Source organism: Pangasianodon hypophthalmus, chromosome 24, assembly GCF_027358585.1.
Source record: "Pangasianodon hypophthalmus isolate fPanHyp1 chromosome 24, fPanHyp1.pri, whole genome shotgun sequence".
NCBI lineage: Eukaryota > Metazoa > Chordata > Actinopteri > Siluriformes > Pangasiidae > Pangasianodon > Pangasianodon hypophthalmus.
Genome location: NC_069733.1, coordinates 7,148,608 through 7,169,925, shown reverse-complemented (window position 1 = coordinate 7,169,925; position 21,318 = coordinate 7,148,608). Strand labels below are relative to the sequence as shown.

Here is a 21,318-nt window from a genome sequence, read left to right as displayed (position 1 = left end):
GCCTGTGGCACGCATGGAAAGCCCTGACCTTTTCAGAAAGTTTAGCACTTTAAATATTTAGCTTTGCGTTATGATGGATCCTTGAAGTGCTAAGCATGTGTGAAGTCTCTGATTAGCGGAACTTGTCAGGCTCCCTTTTTTGTGGCCCGGCACTGAGCGCAGCATCGCTCTTTGTTTGACAGGCACACATTTAAACAAACACGGGTACCTGACGGCGACTGGGTGCTGGCACGGGCTCGCTGGGAAACACGGAGCGCTGAGGAAAACCACTCGGCTGGGCTGACAGTTACTCTAATGGCCTCGCTTTATAAGTTTCCCTCTCGGCCCTTATTGGGGGCTGAGCCTTGGTGTTGCACTGGAGCAAGGTTTAACGTGATGGGAACACGGTGTAGGTCCGCTGGGTCCGATCTTCAAGCTCGACCTCAGATCTTACTAGGAAGATAGATGGCTTTGAGCTCGGCAGATTTTCAGGGCGCACTGGCCGACTTTCTATTCGAACCTTTCATTGTGGAATGCGGCAGGACATCTGTGTTGATAATACATGTGTTGATATTACGTGTAGGCCTGGCTGTGCCTGTTTGACTCTTCTGCTATGCGCTGTATACATTCTGCTTAGCGAAAGCGCACGGCGCATGCAAACATTGGTCAACCTGCGACGTTTGCGCTCTGGATGGTGTCATGTGTGCACGTTTCTGGCGGATGGTGTAAATTCAGTAAATATATGAGTCCTAATGCATGTAGGCTGATCTGTATGCAGAGAAAGAGCAGAGTCAGCGAGAATGGTATTAATGCATGACAAATGAGCATGGCGATAAGAATGAAAGGGCACATCACAGCTGCCTTATTAAGACAGAAAAGCTGGTGGAATTGCTGTGTGTTCCTCGACAACCCAAAATTCATCTCCTTCTCCCGACTGACGCCTAGGCGCCCAGTGACATCTTGCCACAATACCGAACTGAAGATTTTACAGTTGCTACTATTGTTGTTACGGTAAATTTTGATCTCTCATGTATAACCTGAGTACACACAGATAAAATAAATGAGCCAATTGAAAGTGTACACACATCATATTATATCGACAGACACGGTTCTTAGTAAAGTGTTTACCGCTGGTGTCATGATGGAAGCCTCTCTTCCCTCAATTTCAAATTTGCACTTAACACCTTCCTGTTGCTGGCCTTCTCATTTATCAAGTGCGTTTGTCCCACTGACAAGCTTCACACTGCCGGCGGAATATCAATATCAAGACGGCGCGGCGCAAGCAGCCTGGGTAACCTTCAGCTAAATGTCATTCTGCTTAATCCTATTTGAAAATTAAACATTGAAAAAAAGCTTCAGCGTTTCCTCTTCCTCCATCCACGCAGTCACCGGGTTGGCCTCGGCGCGTCGCTGACATTTGTAAATATTGTGTTCTGCTCGTGTTCTCCATTATTTGTTATTTGTTTCTTGCTCGGAGGTAATGACTGACCAGAAATGAGTGAATGAAGCTATGTAGCTATTTTTTCGGTCAGTTTTGTGTCGTTTGTGTGCGTGAGGAATGGGAAGTGTGTACTCTGCAGTGTGTCTTAATGTTTGTGAGCCACTGAGGCAGCACTCCGATGCATCGCTATAGGAAACGGGGTGTGTGAGAAAGAAAAACACACACATTGTGGAGAGCTGTTGCTGTCAGGTTCAGGCCCAGTGGCTCTGCTAAGGGGCCTGTGACAGGGAGAAAGAGACACAGCTTCGAGAGCAGACAGGCGAGAGAGGCCCCCATGCATCAAACACACATATTTACATAAACAAATCCTCCCCATATAGCCTGTAATTACCGCACTGACAGCGCCGACCACGCAAGAAAAAAGAGCTTGTCTGATCGAGACAGATACACAATGACCGAGGCAGAAGCTCCATCAGAGTGCACCTACACTGGGGGCTTCTTTGTATGCATGAACTGCATCAGATGATAGGCCATGTCTTCTTCTCCAATATATGGAGTCCATACATCCTCCTCTGAAGGAATTCCTCCCTGCTGGATAGGGACACATAAAAAGACACACACAGAGGTTAGAAAATGCAATTGTTCTGCCGTAAAATAGAGTTGTTTATAGTGGAAATGACAACGCAGTTAATACATACAGTTTCCGGGCTTTCAAAGCACAGTGCAGTGTCCTTATCATACTTGTGCGATAAAAAGGTCCTATATTATAATCAGGGATTGTCCCATACTTTTACATTCTGTTAAAGCCTGTACAAGAATACGTCCAACCATCCTTCACTTGTGGAGTAATGAACACTGCTGAAAACACATGCATTTATATTTTTGCATTGTTTGTGTTTGAGCAGTCAAATATATGGAGAGAATATGCTGTGAGAATGCAAAACTAAACACTGTCCTCCCGTCTCCAGCTTTTCTTGCTTGTACATTTTGAAATAAATACATATCCAATCCCTTTCTCTTGAGGTTATAATGCCTCATACCACCAGGAGTGGAAAAATTACAGAGAAATTATTCTTGAATGAAAATACAGATATTGTCTCAGTGTGTTATTCAGTTAAATATGGAAAGTAGCCAATCAAAAATATACTTGAATGGATGGTCAAAGCTGTCTACACTTAAATGTACTCGAGTACTTAATGGGGAAAAGTAAACAATTTTAACAGAAATTAGAGAACAGAACATTTTTACAATGTCTCCCACTTGCACATTGTTTAAAATTGTATGAAACTTTATCAAGGGTCAGAGTTAAATAAGGGTTTAGTGTTTTTATACTTTCATACAGCTGCCTTTGTATGAAATCAAATGCAATTCAACCACAACACACTCTTTTTTATCAGTTATTTTTTTATTCAGATATTTTAAAGTGAGACTAATCAGTAATACAACCTGGTTAGATTTAAATGAGTAAATAAAGTAAGAACCTACAGAAATATTTACTCATGATCTTTAAGATTTATAATGAGTACGTGGATGGACTACATAAGAGTATAAGGTGTTAGGTTTATTTATTTATTTATTTATTTAATGGACCTGTAACTGAGTAAAAGTGCAAGAATTAATTTTTAATTATACACAGGTAAAGTGATACTTAAGTGTAGTAATGAAGCAGAGCTACTTTCCACCTTTGCATACTACTGAGTTATCCTAATAGATTGTTTCATGTGTCTTTGGCCTTTATAATGGATTAGCACTTCAAGAAACATGATATCAGGTGCCCTACTATCTAACATGATATTGAGGTACAGTCTGCATTAACTTACATGCTTCAAGAATCACCACAGCACTCCACCTTTTCATTTGCTCAACAAGAAGTAGACTGAGATGGATTATAGTTTCATTATATTTATAACATATTTAAATACCGATATCGAGCCACAAATTCATATTATGTATGTCCAGGTTTGTAGCTATCACTAAATATCATTGCTTATTAGACTCCTTAGTGAACTAATATGTTGTGTGTGTGTGTGTGTGTGTGTGTGTGTGTGTGTGTTGCAGGTGGGAGATGCAGGACGGGGCTCCACTTGAAGATGAAGAGAAGATTTTAGTGGATCACTTAAAGAAAATATATTTAAACAGAGCTCCAGAATCTGGTTCAGAAGTCTCTGAATGACCTGAATGCTATACATTTGAATTTTAAGGCGCTATATTTGACTTGTTAAAATATTTTATTATAAAGTATAATTTTATACTGTTTTGTTATCATTTTTGTTGTTTAGTATGGGTATTAGGATAGACAATAATCAGGCATCACTGTAAATAGAAGAAGTAGTTTAAAGAACTGCTGTTGAACTGAATCACAGGTCCTGACCACACACATAGACACACACACACACACACCAAAGTGTCAGTATGCTGGTTACATTAGGTTTACCATTTCTGCTTGTTAGTAATTTTTGGTATTGGTATTTCTGTTTAAGCATATGTGCATTTATACTAATAAAAGTTATATCAAATATTGGGATGTTTTCACGATTCCTTCATGTTACTTAGTTTCTGTATTTAAAAAAGTGTTAATGTACACATATATAAACAATATATACAACAACAATATATACAACTTAATTTCTTTAGCAAGGAGGCACGGTGGTCACAGATCAGGGTCCCTAGTACGATCCTGAGCTCAGGTTACTCCCTGTGTGTTCTCACCGCGTTTGTGTGGATTTCCTCCAGGTTCTCTGGTTTCTACTCACCTCCCAAAAACATGCAGTAGGTGAACTGGCTATGCTAAATTGCTCCTAGATGTGAATGAGGGTGTGAATATTTGTGCATGGACGACTTATTTTCAACCTTCATAAGTTCTCCCACACCACCCCAATGCTATGCTCCCTCCACTGGCTTCCTGCAGCTGCCTGCATCAGATTTAAAACACTGATGCTTGCCTACAAAGCCAAAAACGGACCAGCACCCCCTACCTTAAAGCACTTATCACATCCTGCAATACACCACGCTCCCTCTGACCCTCTAGCACTGCTCGACTGGTCCCACTGTCTCTCAGGGTACAAGGAAGGCATGCATCAAGACTCTGTTATGGCACCTAGATGGTGGAATGAACTTCACATAGATGTCCGAACAGCTGAGTCACTGACTAAAGACCCACCTCTTCTTGGAGTACCTAAATTAGCACTTTTTTTTTTTTTGTGTATGTGCTTTACTTAATATGTTACCTCTCCAACAGAGTTTTTTTGACCTAGTGGCCCAGGATGAGGATGTATTTATTGATAGAGGCTTCAAAAAACTTCTGTAAGTCACTCTGGATAAGGGCATCTGCGAAATGCCATAAATGTAAATGTAAATGCATGGTGCCCTATGATGGCCTGGTGTCTTATCCCAGGTGTATTCCCACCTCACATCCGGCGTTCCCGGGATAGGCTCCGGATCCACCATGACCCTGACCAGGATAAGTCGGTTAATGAAGATGAATAAAGTAATGTTATAAATCAATGTTACAACTTCATTTGTTATTAAAACTTACAAACTTTATTTGTTATATTACTTTTTCTTCCTTTATCACCCATTATGGCCTATTACTCTATTTCTTATTACTAGTGTCCATGTAAAGTTGTCTATTTATACCAAAACACTAAAAATATATTGCTCAGAAATGTATTGTAAAATGTTAACAATATTGCTTATTATTTCTCTCCTCCTTTCTTCGTTTTTATTAGTATTTTCTAATTTATTTATGTTTATTTTCATCTATAAAAAATGTGTCACTGTCGTTTTAAATCCCGCCAACAGGCTGAAAGCGAGCTTCCGCTTTCGTCAGGCGGTGGAGGCGTTACTTCCGGTTTGGAATAACAAGGAAGCAGAGGATGTTAGAAACCTCAGCATTGCTTGTTGACATGGTACGTGAACGCAAACAAAACCTGCATGTTTAAATAAAATGCACTAGTCCCACTGTTTAGCTTCTGTCTGCAGTTCTTCTGCGCCTGGCTGTGCTTTCTTCAGGAGACTACCTGCATTATTTCTCCAGAGGAAATACTGTTTGACAAAATGACACCAGTTACCTTTGAAACACTTGGTCAGAGCTCCACGGAGTGATGTGACAGTGAGGTTAGCCGCTGAGCTAACTAGCTGCTGAAAGCACTTGTCGGAGCAAGCTGGTCTTTTTCCAAATATATAGGAAAGAGTGTAAAGTAAAGAAAAAAAAAAAGAAAAGAAAAGACGCTGTGAGTGAGCGGGAGAGACATACAGTCTGAGTGGGAAAGCTCAGTATAGCTTCACACAGGCTTTGTTAGCTTTGTTTTGCTAACTCGCTGTCTGACAGTTTCATGCAGTAGTGGGATTAATTAAGGCGTTTAGGAAGAAAGCAGATAGACTGACTGGTCATTAAATTTAAAGCTCTTAGGGCGCATAAAACATTTTTTTTGCATCTATTTTAATGTTTTCAGCATGCATTGCTTTGACTAAAGCCAGTCATTCAGCCATGCACTTATTATCCTGCAGTAAACAGTGACAGTGTTGAGTAAACTAGTGCACTGTTCAGATGGGATTAGCTTTCTGGACGTGTGTGTGTGTGTGTGTGTGTGTGTGTGTTAGTGTTATGTAATGCTGCTGGAGGACTGCTCTAAATAACAAGCTAAGTGATCTCTGGATAAATCACACAGATGGGAGTGTCTTCATGAAGTCCCATGTGTACCCCATGCAGCTGCTTTTACTACAAACCTTTATTATAAGTGCTTGCTGTAGTACTTGTGCTTGTATTTGCACTTGAGCATTAACAGGTCACGTGACTATAACCTGTACATAGCATAGGCTTTACCTGTGCTAGGAACTCAATAACTTACCTAAAACTCCCTGGAGGTGTGGCTTCTCTTGCCAGTTTTTTAAAATGTTGTATATTTTTATTGCCTTATTGTTTTAACCTCAGACAGCGCTTGCTTTCGTTTTGCTCGATAGAATGGATCACTTCCAGGCGAGAAAGGCAAAACCTCTTTTCCTTAACAGAATCTTTACCAACATGTCAATTCTGATGAATATATTTAAACCTTGGGGTATTTCTACCTGTTCTGTTATAGCAGGTAAAAGATGGTGTAATCTTTCCAGACGCAGCAACACACAGGCTGTCAAAATCATTGACATGATTGATTCAAACTGGACTGAAATCTAACCTTTAAGATACACCTTTAATAAATACATTACCCCACCTCCCACTGTAAAACTAATCCAGTCCAAATAGGGCTTAAGCCTCAGGCTGTTGTGCTTAGCACAACTGTAAAACTTTAGGTTTTACATAAATCATTCATACCTCATGACTGCACCTTCAATATCAATCAGACTTTTAGGAATGAATTTTATAAAACTGCTCTTTTCACTTTTTTGTTGTGTGTTTACAGGATACACCACTGTGAGCTGCCTGAAGCAGAAGGTCCATGCTTGTCAAAGCTGACTTTCTTGTATTTTATTTGGTGTGGATAACTATGGCCCAGCTCTTGGCACAAGAAGAAAAGGAAAATGTTGCACTAAAAGGTAAATAGTGAGAAGGCTATGTGAATATATAAGCTAAATATGGACAGATGCTTCTATTTTCATATTTTTAGAATAAATTTCGCTTGTTATTATGTAAGCTTTCTGCTATGATTTTGTCCTTTATTATCTTTTAATATAAAATGATGATGAATCATAAAATAATACAGTCACTGTTGTTGGTGAAGACATGGTGCATTTTGGATTTTGCTTTTCTGTTTAGATTTGTTATCCAAGATTGACTTAGATGAGCTGATGAAGAAAGACGAACCTCCACTCATCTTCCCCAAGACTTTGGAGGAGTTCGAATATGCTTTTAATGAGCGTAAGTTTCATCCAAACTATACTTTTTTTAAAAATGGTGTTTTAGAGCAGAGACATGGAGTCGTGTAAAATGCGAGCACTACATTAATCATCTTCATCAATAAAGTTCTCAATGATTTATCCATAGCAAACAAGCACTGTTCTGACCTGTGCTAAAAAGCGGCAAGATAGGAACGGACTTATTAAAAAACACTAGAGTTTAGTTAGTTCCAATTAAATACTAAAACTTCTTAAAATCCCAGGACCTGTAGTATTACTGCTGCACAAAATATTCTGAAAAAACATGCTGTCTATAATGGAAAAAAGGCAGCTATGAGGAGTGAGGAAGTTTTCTGTGCTAATTCTACAACTAGCTGAACTGTACATGTAATTGCCTGACATCACCTATTCCTGCTACGAGTTCCTGTTAGTCACTGTTATTATAGTATTAGTAATAATATTAGAAAATGCCAAAATTATAGTAATAGAAGAAAAGTTAGAGACTGTAGCTGGATCTAAAATGGTATAGTTAGCATGGGAAACGTATCGAGATAGAGATCATCATCATCAAAACTGCAGAAACTTTTTACACTGTATTGTAGTGGCCTGTGTTATGTCTAATAAGTGGTATGGCCATTTCTGTTTACACCAAAACTTTAGTGAACAATGCTTTAAAAAAAAAATAAATAAATAAAAAATTGGGATCTGCATACTCAAGTATGTCCTTAAAGTATATAATATATAGTGCATAGTACACTATTTGAGCCCCATCTCAGGTGAACACATTTTTGGATAATGCCAATATACTAAACCAGATGAGACTTGGGGTCATCAGTACAGCTATACAAAAACACACAGAGGATGGGCATGGTAGTTATGTGGCACTCTGTAATGGCACTTCAGGGCACTTCAACCTAATTCATTAACTGCACAAACATAAATAATGAGTTACACTTTATAGTCAGAATAAAGAGTAGGCTGGTAATTAAGCAGCTCTTAAACTGAGCTGCACCATTCTAGGCCATAGCAGGTTTAGTTAATTTCATAGTGAAGGACTCATTCTGTTTTGTGTGGGTTTGATGAAATTAACTTCGGGTTCTGCGTGGGAATAGGATGTCTATCTACAGTCAGTCTCTGAATATTTTAATACATTTTATACCAGAGCACTTCTGAAGTCTTGTTTCTGGTTGGTCAGAAGGTCTTGATTAACTTTCTATAACAGCAGCTCTGACAGTAGTGCCAGCTCTAGAGGTTTATGTTGATGTGCTGGTTATCATTATTGTTTCTGTAGTGGCACACTAAGTCAGGGACTTTTGTGATGGATGCCCTACATAGTCTAAGAAAATAATCATAATAATGAACAAATTTAGAAAGCATGTTGTTTGATATAGGAAAAAGTTTAATCATTGATATGGTGACGTTTTCTGTAAGAAGCAAGTTTTTTTTTTGTTGGAAGGAGTCTCCAGTGCCAGTGCTTTGTAGCAGTCAGAGGTAAAGCTGTAACTTGTAAAGTTTTCCAACACAAGAAAGTTTTCGAGATGTTTTGCTGATAATAGGGTAAGAAAGGCTGGTGAGGGAAGGACTGTTAATAGCTGTCATATCATAAGCGATAACAGGAACTAACTTGTCTCACAGACATCCTTATGATCTTATTAATATGTTAAAAACTGTGATATAAGAGAAATAAAACACTTTGCGACATGCTGTTATAGGAAAATAATCCAATTTGGAGAAGTAACAATGGGTCTGCTTTGCATTAGACTGCATCACATCACCCCATCATCGATTATTTTCCTATACCGGAACCCCGTTTCATGTTTTATTCCCTACTTATGAGCAGATAAGTTTGTTTACACGACTAAGCAAACATTGTGCGTGCAAGCCTGGCAGTGTACATTAAAAAATGTTACAGAGAATTTATCACCATTGGTCGGGTCTTGAGGCAGATCATCGAATGCGATCCATCCTGGCACAGAGACACACAAGTTCCCCAGGACAAAAATGAGTCACATCCACCAATACAGTAGCAGCACCTTATTTTACAGTGTCAGTAGGTTGCATAGTGTAGATGGTCAGTTGTTGGTCAGACCTCGTCACAGGTTACCTTGCTTCCAAGCTTAAACATCGACAATCTGATGTTGCAGACTGGCTTCTGTACAGTGCACACGGCCAAATCTGTGTGTGACTGGTTCAATGGGTGTGATGGAAAACTAGGACAGTTTGACAAAACTAGAGAAATTGTGAGATTATTAGGAACAGCAGGTGAAACACTGAAATAGGCCCCACAATGTGTAGCTGAATTGCACACCCATTCAGCGTAAGAGTGGGACACAACTGACAGGAACTATCTCAAGACACTGCTGGCATCCTTACCTGACAGGATTGGCACTGTTATTAAGTCGAAGGGAGGTGGAACTAAGTAGAAATGACACATGCGACTCATTTTCTTTCTATCTGGGGAGTTTATTAATTCTAACTGATTGTAACTTTTACTGCATGATTATGCTTGATCTTATTGCATACCAACTTGAATGGAAGACAACTGGGAGAAATGCTATATTAAAAGAGAGGCAAAAGTTTCTAGTTGACTCCAGTCCTGAGAGATGAGAGGGAGTAAACGTCCTCATTGGCCATTGACGGCAGCGTCTTGGCTCTGATAGCGCTGTCTGTTTGAGAGTCTCCTGAGTCACTGGCAGCTGAATGGACAAGTTGTGCATGCCATGGGCTGTCAGTGGCTTACTCAGCCTTGCACTCAACTTGACGGCCACATTTGCATAACCTTGCTGCTCGCTCTAAAAAGCCTCCTGTCGCTGCCTTGAATACTTCATTTCAGTCACTGAAAATATACCACTACTATTTATTTATTTCTTTACATATTTGCGTATTTAGAGGCTGTTTTAAACCTCGCGTTGCAGCTCTTTTTTCCAGATCAAATGGAGGCATCGTTGCCAAGGCCTCTAGCCCTGAGTGCTAATTTGAATCATGCTCTAATGAAGCAGCCTATAAAATACGTATGTATTTGCAAGAGAGAAGTTTTTCAGAATCCTGCTGCATGATGGCTTCATCACAGTTAGCCTTCAGCTCGTTCATTACTGGAAATCCAAGGTTATGTACACCTAATTAAGCCAAAAAAATTGAGAACAGCATGCTAATTACGCAAGAAAGAAGAAAAAGTTGAGGAGGCATATTCCTCAGAGAGTCGTTGATGTGAGGGCGATGGAGCTGAACCTCTGCCGCACACGAGCTTTCATTAGATCCCTCTCTTCCTTCTGTTAGACACTGGCCTTCCTAGCATTGTGCTTCACTCCTCTGCAAATGCATAATCAATTCCTGCAAGATCCCTTTCCCTGTGTGTGCCCCTGCTTTTCTTTCTTTTTGCACAAAAAAAACCCCTCTATTAGGAGTGGACGCAGTTTTAGTGGTGCACGCTGATGAATGGCCTTTTAGCGCTACATGATGTTGAACAGCTAACAGCGAGGGCAAATACAGTAATACTCATTGAGTTAGCCGTGCTGGATTTATCGCCTGCTAACTGTGCAGAAGTACCGGGGTTTGAAAACGAGCCGAATAAAAATGCTTATGCAAACGTTTCTCTTTAGAAAAAAAATTGCTGTGCAGGGGTAATTGAGAAAGTATGAGGCCCTTGGGCTGTTTGGGTTAAGTGTGTATGCTTTGAGTCTTTTAGCTTTGTGCTTTTGCAATCAGAGAGGTCACAATTAGATTTAACACTGTATTGGGCTTCATTTCATTATCCAGTCGTGTCATCATAAGGATAGATGGGATTATATCTCGAGAGCAGAGTTTTCAGAAGTATTACACCCCCCTTGCTTGGCTGGTGGAGTTCTCTCATGAGCGAATGTAATACTTTTGTAGAAGTTTTAAAAGTAGTTTGCACATATAATGGTTTTATTCAAAAACTTTTGTTCCACTGGAAGTTATCCTTTTGTAGCAACATGACAGTTTGAGCTGTTATTTGAAAATTTGTGTATTTATGAATGACTCGCGTGTTAATATTTATAAATAGTTTGTCATCTTCAGTGGTGTCCAAGATTTAGTTTGTAAAGAGTTTTTTTTAGTTTAAACATCTTTTTCATCGTCATGTTGGACTCACTTCACCTTAATTTCCGACATGCTACCTTTGAGTACCTGCTGATAGTGGTGCCAGTGGTGCTTCATTTCTACCTAAAGAGAGTGATGCAGCGGCGCTTTAGTCCTTTAGTCTGTCCAGCTCTCTCACCTCCTCGTCTGTACACACTGTTTAAACAGATCAGCTTCCAATCCTTCAGCTTCCACACTAATACCACCGTCAACATCATCGTGCTCATCATCTCGTAGATCGCTAACTAGCCGAGCCAAATAACTCGAGCAGCAACGTCATGTAACTGTGTTGCGTCCTCGAACGTTTGCCTTCTCCGATACTTCTGTTCTGGATTTCTTATTAATATGACATTGGACGTTTCTGGAAAATGGTGATTGAGAAAAGAAGCTCTTGCTGTTTTGTTGTTGGAGCTAACTGAAAATTGATTGTTGGAATGTTTTTTCCTTCTATTAAACACCATTGTAACTGCGCCAGCTATGTCCTCTCGTGACATCAGAGTGGCAGACAACCACCAAAGTCTCACAGGAATAACACAAATAAAGCACCAACCAACACGTCAGCACCAGAATCACTAGACTCATCAAGAAAAATATTTTAATCCAAACATATTTAATGTTTCATTAAATGTGTTTAATATTGAGAAACACTATTATGAGTGCATAAATGCTGTGTGCATCCCACTCTTACACTCTTCTTCACCCTCCTCCAGCTCCTTCATGTAAACAGTGATTGGTTGTTAGTTAGAGTGCACTTGTTTACCTCTAAAGCCCCTCGCCAGCTGTTTAGCCGCTCCAGCGCTTGGCTGTACAGTCTGGCCTTGGCGTCGCTCTGGCATTGGAGAAGGGTCAGCATGAATGAAGTTCTCTGGCCTCGGCTCAAATCATCCTGTCGAAGGCCTCGCGTAGGAGGGGAACAGTTGTGGTGGTCCGCACACACACACACACACACACACACACACACACACACACGCCCTTGGAGCTCTCAGGTGGGAGGGGAACACGGGCACAGACAGAGAGAAAGAAATGGCCGAGAGCGGCCCTGCCACACCAGATGTCTTATGCAGGAGCGCCAGACGTCCCAGAAGCCTGTGCGAACGGGAAACAGAGAAGCGTTAGCCGTCCTCGGGCCTTGTACCTGCCAGATGGGGGACGGCAGCCAAACACATTTAATTGCATGAGACGAGAGAGATGCACATCAAGCAGGCCTGAACTGAAACTCACAGCTCGTTCACTGCTTCTGACTGGCAGCACACAAGACGATGACTCTTAGCACCATCCGTTTCAGTGTCTTTGCCACCATGTCCAAAAACAAAGAAAAGCTAGTTGTGTAGTTTCATTCCAAATGCTCTCTGTTAGTAACGAGCGTGTTAACGGAGTCATGCTACACTGATGAGCTGAAGGATTACTTAATACAAAGTCAAACAAAAAATACCACATGATGAGGCTTATAACACATGATGCCATGTTGAGATGAGGCCCGTCATCACAGTGGACATGATAGTGGTTATGATTTGTGCTGATCAAGAATAACCATTGGATTCCACATCAGGTTTTCGAATTTAGAAATGTTACAGAGAGCAAAAACAAAAACCGAAGACAAAACGAAACAAATTCACTCTAAATTGTTCCAGAATGGTTAATAACTGGTTAATAAAATGGTGATTTCAAGAAAGTATAGCCTAAATCTACACATTTTCCCAGTAGGCCTAAATTCCTGTTCAGAATTTGTAATTTCCTGCACATCTGGCTGGGAAATTATGATGTTAGATAGCCGCCATAGCTGAGTTTTTGGTGGGGCGACGGTGGGGAAATCCGTATAGAAAGTATTGTTCGAAGCAACAGATCACAAAAAGCAAAGTAGAAGGATGTTTTGAAAAAAAAAATAAATACACATTTTTCTGGTGAAATGCAGTGTTTGGTTTTATTAATATTCTAGGTTTCCTATAACCAGAGTAGATTATCATATGTAACGTATGTTTCATTCTCACCGGTTTCTAACTAAAGAGGGGAGCATGGAATGCTGGAGCAGGAACAAAAATATCATTTCTGTTCACAACAAACCAAAATAAAAAATAAATCATTTCTGACTGCTGCTTATGAATATATGTACTCAAGCGGGACACATCGGCAGACACAATATAATCAAGCAGCGGCATTGATCATTTTCCTATAACAGCATGCTCCATCATGTTTTTTTTTTTTACTTATTAATATATCAGAGGTATGAAGTCTAAAAACAGTCAACTGCCAATTTTCCGATAGTTAAGATTGAAACAGACGAGACCTTAATGTGTGTTCCTGTCTCGTGTAGATGGTCAGCTACGACACACAACAACCGGAGAGCCGTTCATCTTCAACTACAAGGAGGATATGCACAGGTGGAACCAAAAAAGATACGAGGCGCTGGGAGAGGTAATTTCCATCTTCACTCTGTTTCATATAACACCATGTTAACGCCATGATTGTAATCGTTTCATAATTTGTTGCCCAGTTTATTCATGTAACATACTCGCACGGGTTGTGGATTCTCATCTTTATTCAGACGTGGTAGTTAAAAATAAGGGGAAGCGCTGCGACTTTTACTATATTATTAGATGAAAAAAGGATTTTTGGTAGTGTGTACTATTAGTGGGGAACTTTGATGATGGTTTTGATGCATCTCTGTTTCCCAGGTTTAATAACTTTGTAATTGGATTCCCTGCAGTAATTGGAAGCGCTCTCTGGAACACTGCAGATCTCTCTCTCTTTCTCTCTCCGTACACACACTCACACTCACACTCACACTCACACACACACACACACACGCACACACACACAATAGAATGACTCTAATAAACTCACACTTTACCCTTTTCTAGCTCCCTCTTCTCTCTTTCTGTGGTGCTCTCTTCTTCTCCTTCTATTCGTCTCTCACTTTCTATTAACTCATTTGCTCGTTTCTGACTTCCCTAAACACAGTGCTTCACTGAGCGGGGAAAAAAAAAAGCCCTATGTGCCTCTTAAACTCCAGCTTCTCATTGTGTGTCAGTGAATGTTTGTGTGCCAGTGTTGTTTTTGGGCTCTGCTTTATAATCATCTCTGCGTATATCTTACAACAACTGTAAACAACTGTAAATCCTAAACACTAAACAACTGTAAATCCTGCCTACCACATGCCACGCTCATATAAAGTGTGTGAGACTGTGTTTCTAAACTGTTTGACAGTGAAAAGCAAGCGCATGTCTTGGCTTCATTTTTACACAGGGATTTGTGTGTGAGATGTAAAAATGAGTTCAAGGCCAATTCAGATACAATGTGTTTCCGAAACCTTTTTAGTCATCAAACTAATTTTGAAATGTTTTGATTGTGTGGCCTGAAGTTGCAAAGTTTAGACAATTACACTCCCTGCACCAACATGGCTAAATAAGGAATAAATACAGACAAATAAAAGGGCGTTATAGGAAAATAATCATTGACAAGGTGGTGTGATATGGCGCAACGTGAAGCGGAGTTACTGTTACCACTATGAAGTGGATCATTTTCCTATAACGGTGCATCCTGGAGTCTTGTATTCATCTTATATTCCTCTTTATTAATGAATAACGTTATTTTTAACTGCTAACTATAGTTATGTACTGTATAATATTGTGGAACGTCCACGAGACACGTGAGTTCCTGTTATCACTTAGATTATGTGAACAGTTGTTCCTTCACCAGTCTCTCATTTTCTTTCTTGAAGTTAACAAAATGGAGCTTGTCATGTTATCAAAAAACTGGAAAGCACAGACTCCTCTGTCCTGAAGACTTTGCTGTGGTGGAAAATTGACTGACACCTTCCATAAAAAAATGTTAAATAAATGTCTCTTTACAGAACGCTACACCATATCAACAATTATACGTTTTTCTTGGTTAAGTAACCACACGTTATTTTAACCCGTTTATTATTAGCCTTAGATCATATAGTGCGTCCACCATATAAGTCCTTGCGAATGTGTTGTTACCATGGAAACGACATCGTATTAGAGTGAGCGCAGTAATCTAATCCTGTGATTTCAATTACAGTCAAAGCTGCTGCTATAGGAGATTAACACCTACTGACCAATCAGATTTGAGAATTCAGCAGCGCTGCCTAATATGCTAATATGATTGACTACGCACATACAGTATGTTAGTTACATGTTGCCCGCGTGTGTGTGTGGTGTGAATTCCAGGTCAGGTTGTGTGGAGTGGGTGTCACCATCAGCATGCTTCACTGTGGGACATGGACACTTCTCCTCATATGTGCTCTTCTTGTGTACAAACTTAAAAGGCATTCGTTCCCCATGCATGCAATATGCATGAGCTAATCAGAAGTGTGCGTTTGCTTAATTACCTTTGTTCATTTGCTTCTGCGCTATTTGGCTTTAATTGTTCTGCTTATTCTTTTGAAGTTCAAAGAACAGAATAGTACTTGTTTAGGATTACCTGTGTGCTTTATTTCTAATCCAGGTACACTCCTCAGAGAAACAGCCCTTTTATATAAAGTCTGTCTTCACCATATGCATCAGAAACCAGCACAAAAGCAATACATTTCAGTACTTCATGAACTTTAAAAATGCTGGATTTGTTTGAAATTTATAGGCGTGAGGCTTCACACAAACTAACACGACAAAAAAACATCATATTTTAATTGTGATTATAGTTTTATGCTTCTTCAAATAATTAAACATAATCAACTTTGGTATTAATGAGCTTATCTAAAGTTAGCTAATTGTTTTTTATTCATTCTAGTGCATTCATTTCCATTCATATGGTTGAATGCTCAGTTTGATTGTATACAATGGTGGAAAATTTAAATGTTTATTTACGTATTTAGAGTTAGTGTTTATATTTAGCACTTGAAAGTTCACACTTATTGGGCCTCATTTTTCAAACTGGATACGAATGATTTAATTTGTAAACTGTTCGCAGGAGCATTTACTCAAGTAAATATAGTAATTGTGAAAAGCAGATTAGTTTGGAAGAATGTTCGGCTCCTATGAGAGCTCCTGATTGAGTAAAATTATGTATAATTATACATATTAATGGGAATTTCAGTCGATCTTCAAATCTTATAATTGTCATGAGTTACTGCAAATGTACAGTGCATTCAGAAAGTATTCAGACCCCTTTATTTTTCACACTTTATATTGCAGCCTTGTGCTAAAATGCTTTAAATTATTTTTTTCAGTCTACACTCCATACCCCATAATGACGAAGCAAAAACTTGTGATAACTTTGCAAATTTCTTTAAAAAGAAAAAACTGAAATATTACATTGACATAAGTATTCAGACCCCTACCTCAGTACTTAGTTGAAGCACCTTTGGCAACGATTACAGTTTTTTGGGTATGATGCAACAAACTTTGCACACCTTTGGGGATTTTCTGCCATTCTTCCCTGCAGATCCTCTCAAGCTCTGTCAGGTTGGTTGGGGACCGTCAGTGGACAGCCATTTTCAGGTCTCTCCAGAGATGTTTGATTGGGTTCAAGTCCAGGCTCTGGCTGGGCCACTCAAGGACATTCACAGAGTTGTCCCTAAGCTGCTCTTGCGTTGTCTTGGCTGTGTACTTAGGGTCATTGTCCTGGTGGAAGGTGAGCCTTATGCCTAGTCTGAGGTCCTTTGCGCTCTGAATGAGGTTTTCATTTAAGGATACTACCCTGACCAGTGCCCGAGTCCCTGCCGCTGAAATACACCCTCACAGCATGATGCTACTACCACCATGCTTCACAGCTGGGATGGTGTTGCGAAGGTGTTGAGTGGTGTCTGGTTTCCTCCAGACCTGATGCTTGGAATTGAGGATAAACAGTTCAGTATTTGTTTCATCAGACCAGAGAATCTTGTTTCTCGCAGACAAATTCCAAGCAGGCTTTCATGTGTCTTGCACTGAGGAGAGACTTCTGTCTGACAACTCTGACATAAAGCCCAGGTCAGTGGAGTGTTGCAGAAGGTAAATCATCACTGCAAGTTTCTCTCATCTCTAAACATGATCTCTGGAGCTCAACCAGAGTGACCATCGGGTTCTTGGTCACCTCTCTTACCAAGGCCCTTCTACCCCGATTGCTCAGTTTGGCCGGGCGGCCAGCTCTAGGAAGAGTCCTGGTTGTTCCAACCTTCTTCCATTTAAGAATTATGGAGGCCACTGTGCTCTTCGGAACCTTCAGTGCAGCAGAAATTTTTGTAGCCTTCCCCAGATCTGTACCTCAACACAATCCTGTCTCTGAGCTCTGCAGGCAGTTCCTTTGACCTCATGGCTTGGTTTTTGCTCTGATATGCATTTTCATCTGTTAGACCGTATATAGACAGGTGTTTGCCTTTCCAAATCATGTCCAATCAGTTGAATTTGCCACAGGTGGACTTCAGTCAAAGTGTAGAAACATCTCAAAGATCATCCAGAGAAATGGGATGCAACTTAGCTAAATTTCAAGTGTCATAGCAAAGGGTCTGAATACTTATGTCAATAATAATGTCAATGTGATATTTCAGTTTTTTCCTTTTGATAAATTTGCAAAGGTTTCACAAATCTCGTTTTTGCTTTATCATTATGCGGTATGGTGTGTAGCTTGATGTGGAAAAAAAATTATTTAAAGCATTTTAGCATAAGGATGCAACATAAAATGTGAAATAAATGTGAAGGGGTCTGAATACTCTCTGAATGCACTGTAAAACATGGATTATGCTGTCAAAATTTAAATAGCATATTTATTTTAATTGCCCACTCAACTTTAATGCAAATATCAATTACAAATTTCAGTCCATAAATTAAAACTAACATGACCGTCCATTTGATTAAGACAAAAGAAATGGCACCCCATAAAAGACGGAAGAGTTAGTGTGTGTCTGTAGTGGCTGAGCTGCATTACTTTAAGGTTTAGGAAACAGCATTTAGGAAGCGATCTTTCACAGTTTAGTCGTCATTTTGTCATTTTCAGCTCTCTGAGCTTTGCCTTTAATAGAATTTTGTGTGCATTACTAATGTAAATCAGCTGTGCTGTGAATGAGCTTAGGATTTCACAGATGATGGACAACATTTTATCACCGTGCACACGAGAGTAGGAAGAAAATCTGAGTTACTTTGGCAGGAAGTTGTAGTTAGCTGTGGCTTACCAAAATATTTACACACAAATATACTAAAACATTGATAAGTGAGGTTCAGTAAATGTGACTCAGCAGTTGTCTTATCTCAATTCAGTTATTTTATACAGTGAGTTAAAGGAATACAAGCTTATAGTGTACGGTGTGAAAGAAAAATCTGCTTTCTCTTATAGATGATCACCTGAAACTCTGTGATTATATAGTTAGGATTTAAATAATGATCATTATTTTAGCCATTATCATGCAGTCCTACTCAAAACCAGCACAAAATAAGTCAGTTTATTCGAATCCTTTAACATATAATCCTTTAACACACTGAACTTGTTATGAAACTCAAGTTATGAAGCTTGTATTCATAATTGAATCTGCGTTCATCTCCATCTCAGAGAGGCCACAGTAATGTAGTCCATCCTGAAGCATCTCACAAATATAGTCATCTATGTATTTGTTGATGAGAGCGCTGAAAGGCCACACTGCTGGGTCACTAAGATGTTCACATTCATCATGTTTTCACACACAAGCTGTCAGTCAATTTCCTTCATGACCCATATGGTCACGTCAGAGGCGTAGGAGAGGGGAATAGGCCGGTTGGAAGTGTGTGAATGGTGTTGTGAGTGCGGCTCTGCACTCTCGCCCTCATCCGTGGGAACAACAGAGCGGCGGGCCGAGCGCTCGCTGCTGTGCAGGAGTGGGCGAGCGCTTTTGTGAGGATGCACACAGCAGCAGATGTCCAATTTGCACTTCAGCTCGGTCTGAATGAGGAGCTGAGCGGCAAGTACACACACACACACACACACGCATGCACACACATGCACACAGACAGGCATTAAAAGAGAGAGAGAGAGAAACACACACAGCTGAACACAGAGGTCAAGGTGCTGTGGTTTGATGAGGTTAGGTCTGTGCTTTTTGTGATGGTGTGGAAGAGAACCTGGTTCTGTAAATCATCAGCTATGATGATTGTTCCTTTATCTCAGAGAGATTACTAATAATTAATGCTTATTGTAATTATTATTGTCGTTTGTGATTGGTATTTGCAGATTCACTCATGTTTGTTTTTCTCTATTAAGCTTGTACTAGTTAGGCAACAATCCATTTTGAAAGAAAATTTGAGCTAAAATAAAATGCGAAGTGCGATACTGACTTGCTTTCTGTTTAAACGGATTGCTGAGAAAGCCCTTTTGCTGTTGATGAGCTTAAGATGGAAACGATAACTAAGTAAGCCGCAAATTAAAAAAATGGTTAGTGAACATCTCTAACAGGATGTTTCTGAAAAGTCAGGAACCAGTGGGAAATAAACTACATGCATGTGACTTTATATTTATTATTTATTTATCTATTTTTTTTAAAAGACTTTTTTTTTTCCCCTTACAAGTGAAAAACAGCATTAACATGGGATGAAGATGGTGAGAGATGGTGCTTCTTGGTGCTTCTTGGTACTCTCAATGGTTTCTGACTTTTCAGACATCCTGTGTATTGGATTGTCAGTATATTGGATCTGAAAAGTCTGTCAATCCTTATTTGACACTAATCCAGCATTTCAATATCAGTCAGATACTCATTATCGCATCATCATGTACTTTTAAGTCTACTTTACTCTAGGGCTGAGTGATACAGTCACAATTCTTTATTATGGTGTTTCCAAATCGATATATTATGGTATACTTGTTTTCTGAAGATATGATCTAAACAGAACTACCAAATAACTAAAAATAATTATTGAAAAAATTAAAAATTATTCTCTACAAAAACAAACCAAACGACTACAAACCAGTCTATCAGCAATGCAATTACAGCAATCTCTGTTCTTAATATCGCCTAAAAATAAGGTCCGTAATTTATTCGGCTGTCAGTCACCACATTGTGCGCGTGAAGTTTTTCTCCAAGTACTTTTAGCTCGCCGGGACCGTGCAGCCCTTCCATCATCACTGATAGGAAAGCATAAATCAGCAGGCTCTGTTTCAGATTGGACGCAGAAAATGTGCTGATTCAGCACTGCCTTTGTGCTCCACATTAATGCCGATAATGATCATTTTGTGTTTTAATGTGCGCGAGACCACATTTATAGGCGAGTACATCACTGTTACTCAAGAAAATGAATGAGAGAGTAGTTTACACATTTTCTACCAGCAGCTCACCCACCTAGGGCTGAGAATTATGACAATATAATATTGGTATCATGATTCATTATGTAACAGTATGCTTATTTGAGATATTGTGTGTATTTTTTTTTTATATTTATTTGTTTTTTGTTTATTAATAAAATTGCAAACTGAATGAAAGCAGCTAATTTGATGTAAAAAAGTTTACAAATTTTTTGTAATGTTATTATTATTATTATTATTTTTTTTTACAGATTTGTAAGCTTTTTTTCCATTTCAAATTCAAGCGTTCAACAATTTTAGTGTTATATATTTTTTTTAATAAAAATATTTAAATATAAATAATGAAATACATTTATTTTGCGCATAGTAAATAAATCCTTGAGCAGGTTTTTTTTTTAATTTTTTAATTTTTTTTTAATTTTTTTTTTTTTTAAGTAAATAAATGTAGCACTACTGTATTTCTGGCAGTATGTGAGCGAACATGTCTCATGTTATCATGTCTTTGAGAATCATGCTATGGTATGGTATTTTTAGCGCCCACCACGCTAAGGCTGTGCAGTATGACAGTATAATATCAACATGGCAATAAACTGTCACAGTACACTTCCCTGAGATCTTTCCTGAGATCGTGGTACATCTAGAACACTGGCTCCTCGTTGACTGTGAAAGGAAGTACATGATTTGACATAAATAACTTCCCCTTCCTTTTCACTGTAAAATCATTTAATGAATTTCATTAAAATATGATCAAAACCAACATACATTTTCAT

At 39.2% G+C, this 21,318-nt stretch overlaps 2 protein-coding genes across 3 annotated transcripts in view; both read left to right on the top strand.

The window, feature by feature from the left end:
* Positions 1 to 3,938, top strand: part of kiaa0825 (KIAA0825 ortholog) — a 119,752-nt gene extending 115,814 nt beyond the window's left edge. The window contains exon 20 of the mRNA XM_026931276.3: positions 3,479 to 3,938. Coding sequence (XP_026787077.3) covers positions 3,479 to 3,593 — 115 coding nt within the window. The 3' untranslated portion in view covers positions 3,594 to 3,938. The remainder of the gene's footprint in view (positions 1 to 3,478) is intronic.
* A 1,284-nt stretch (positions 3,939 to 5,222) lies between these two features.
* fam172a (family with sequence similarity 172 member A) overlaps positions 5,223 to 21,318 on the top strand; it is a 167,497-nt gene continuing 151,401 nt past the window's right edge. For both annotated transcript variants that reach the window (XM_053229179.1, XM_026931208.3), the window contains exons 1-4: positions 5,223 to 5,328; positions 6,820 to 6,952; positions 7,173 to 7,274; positions 13,662 to 13,762. In XM_053229179.1, the coding sequence (XP_053085154.1) occupies positions 6,856 to 6,952; positions 7,173 to 7,274; positions 13,662 to 13,762 (300 nt within the window). In that variant the 5' untranslated portion in view covers positions 5,223 to 5,328; positions 6,820 to 6,855. The remainder of the gene's footprint in view (positions 5,329 to 6,819; positions 6,953 to 7,172; positions 7,275 to 13,661; positions 13,763 to 21,318) is intronic.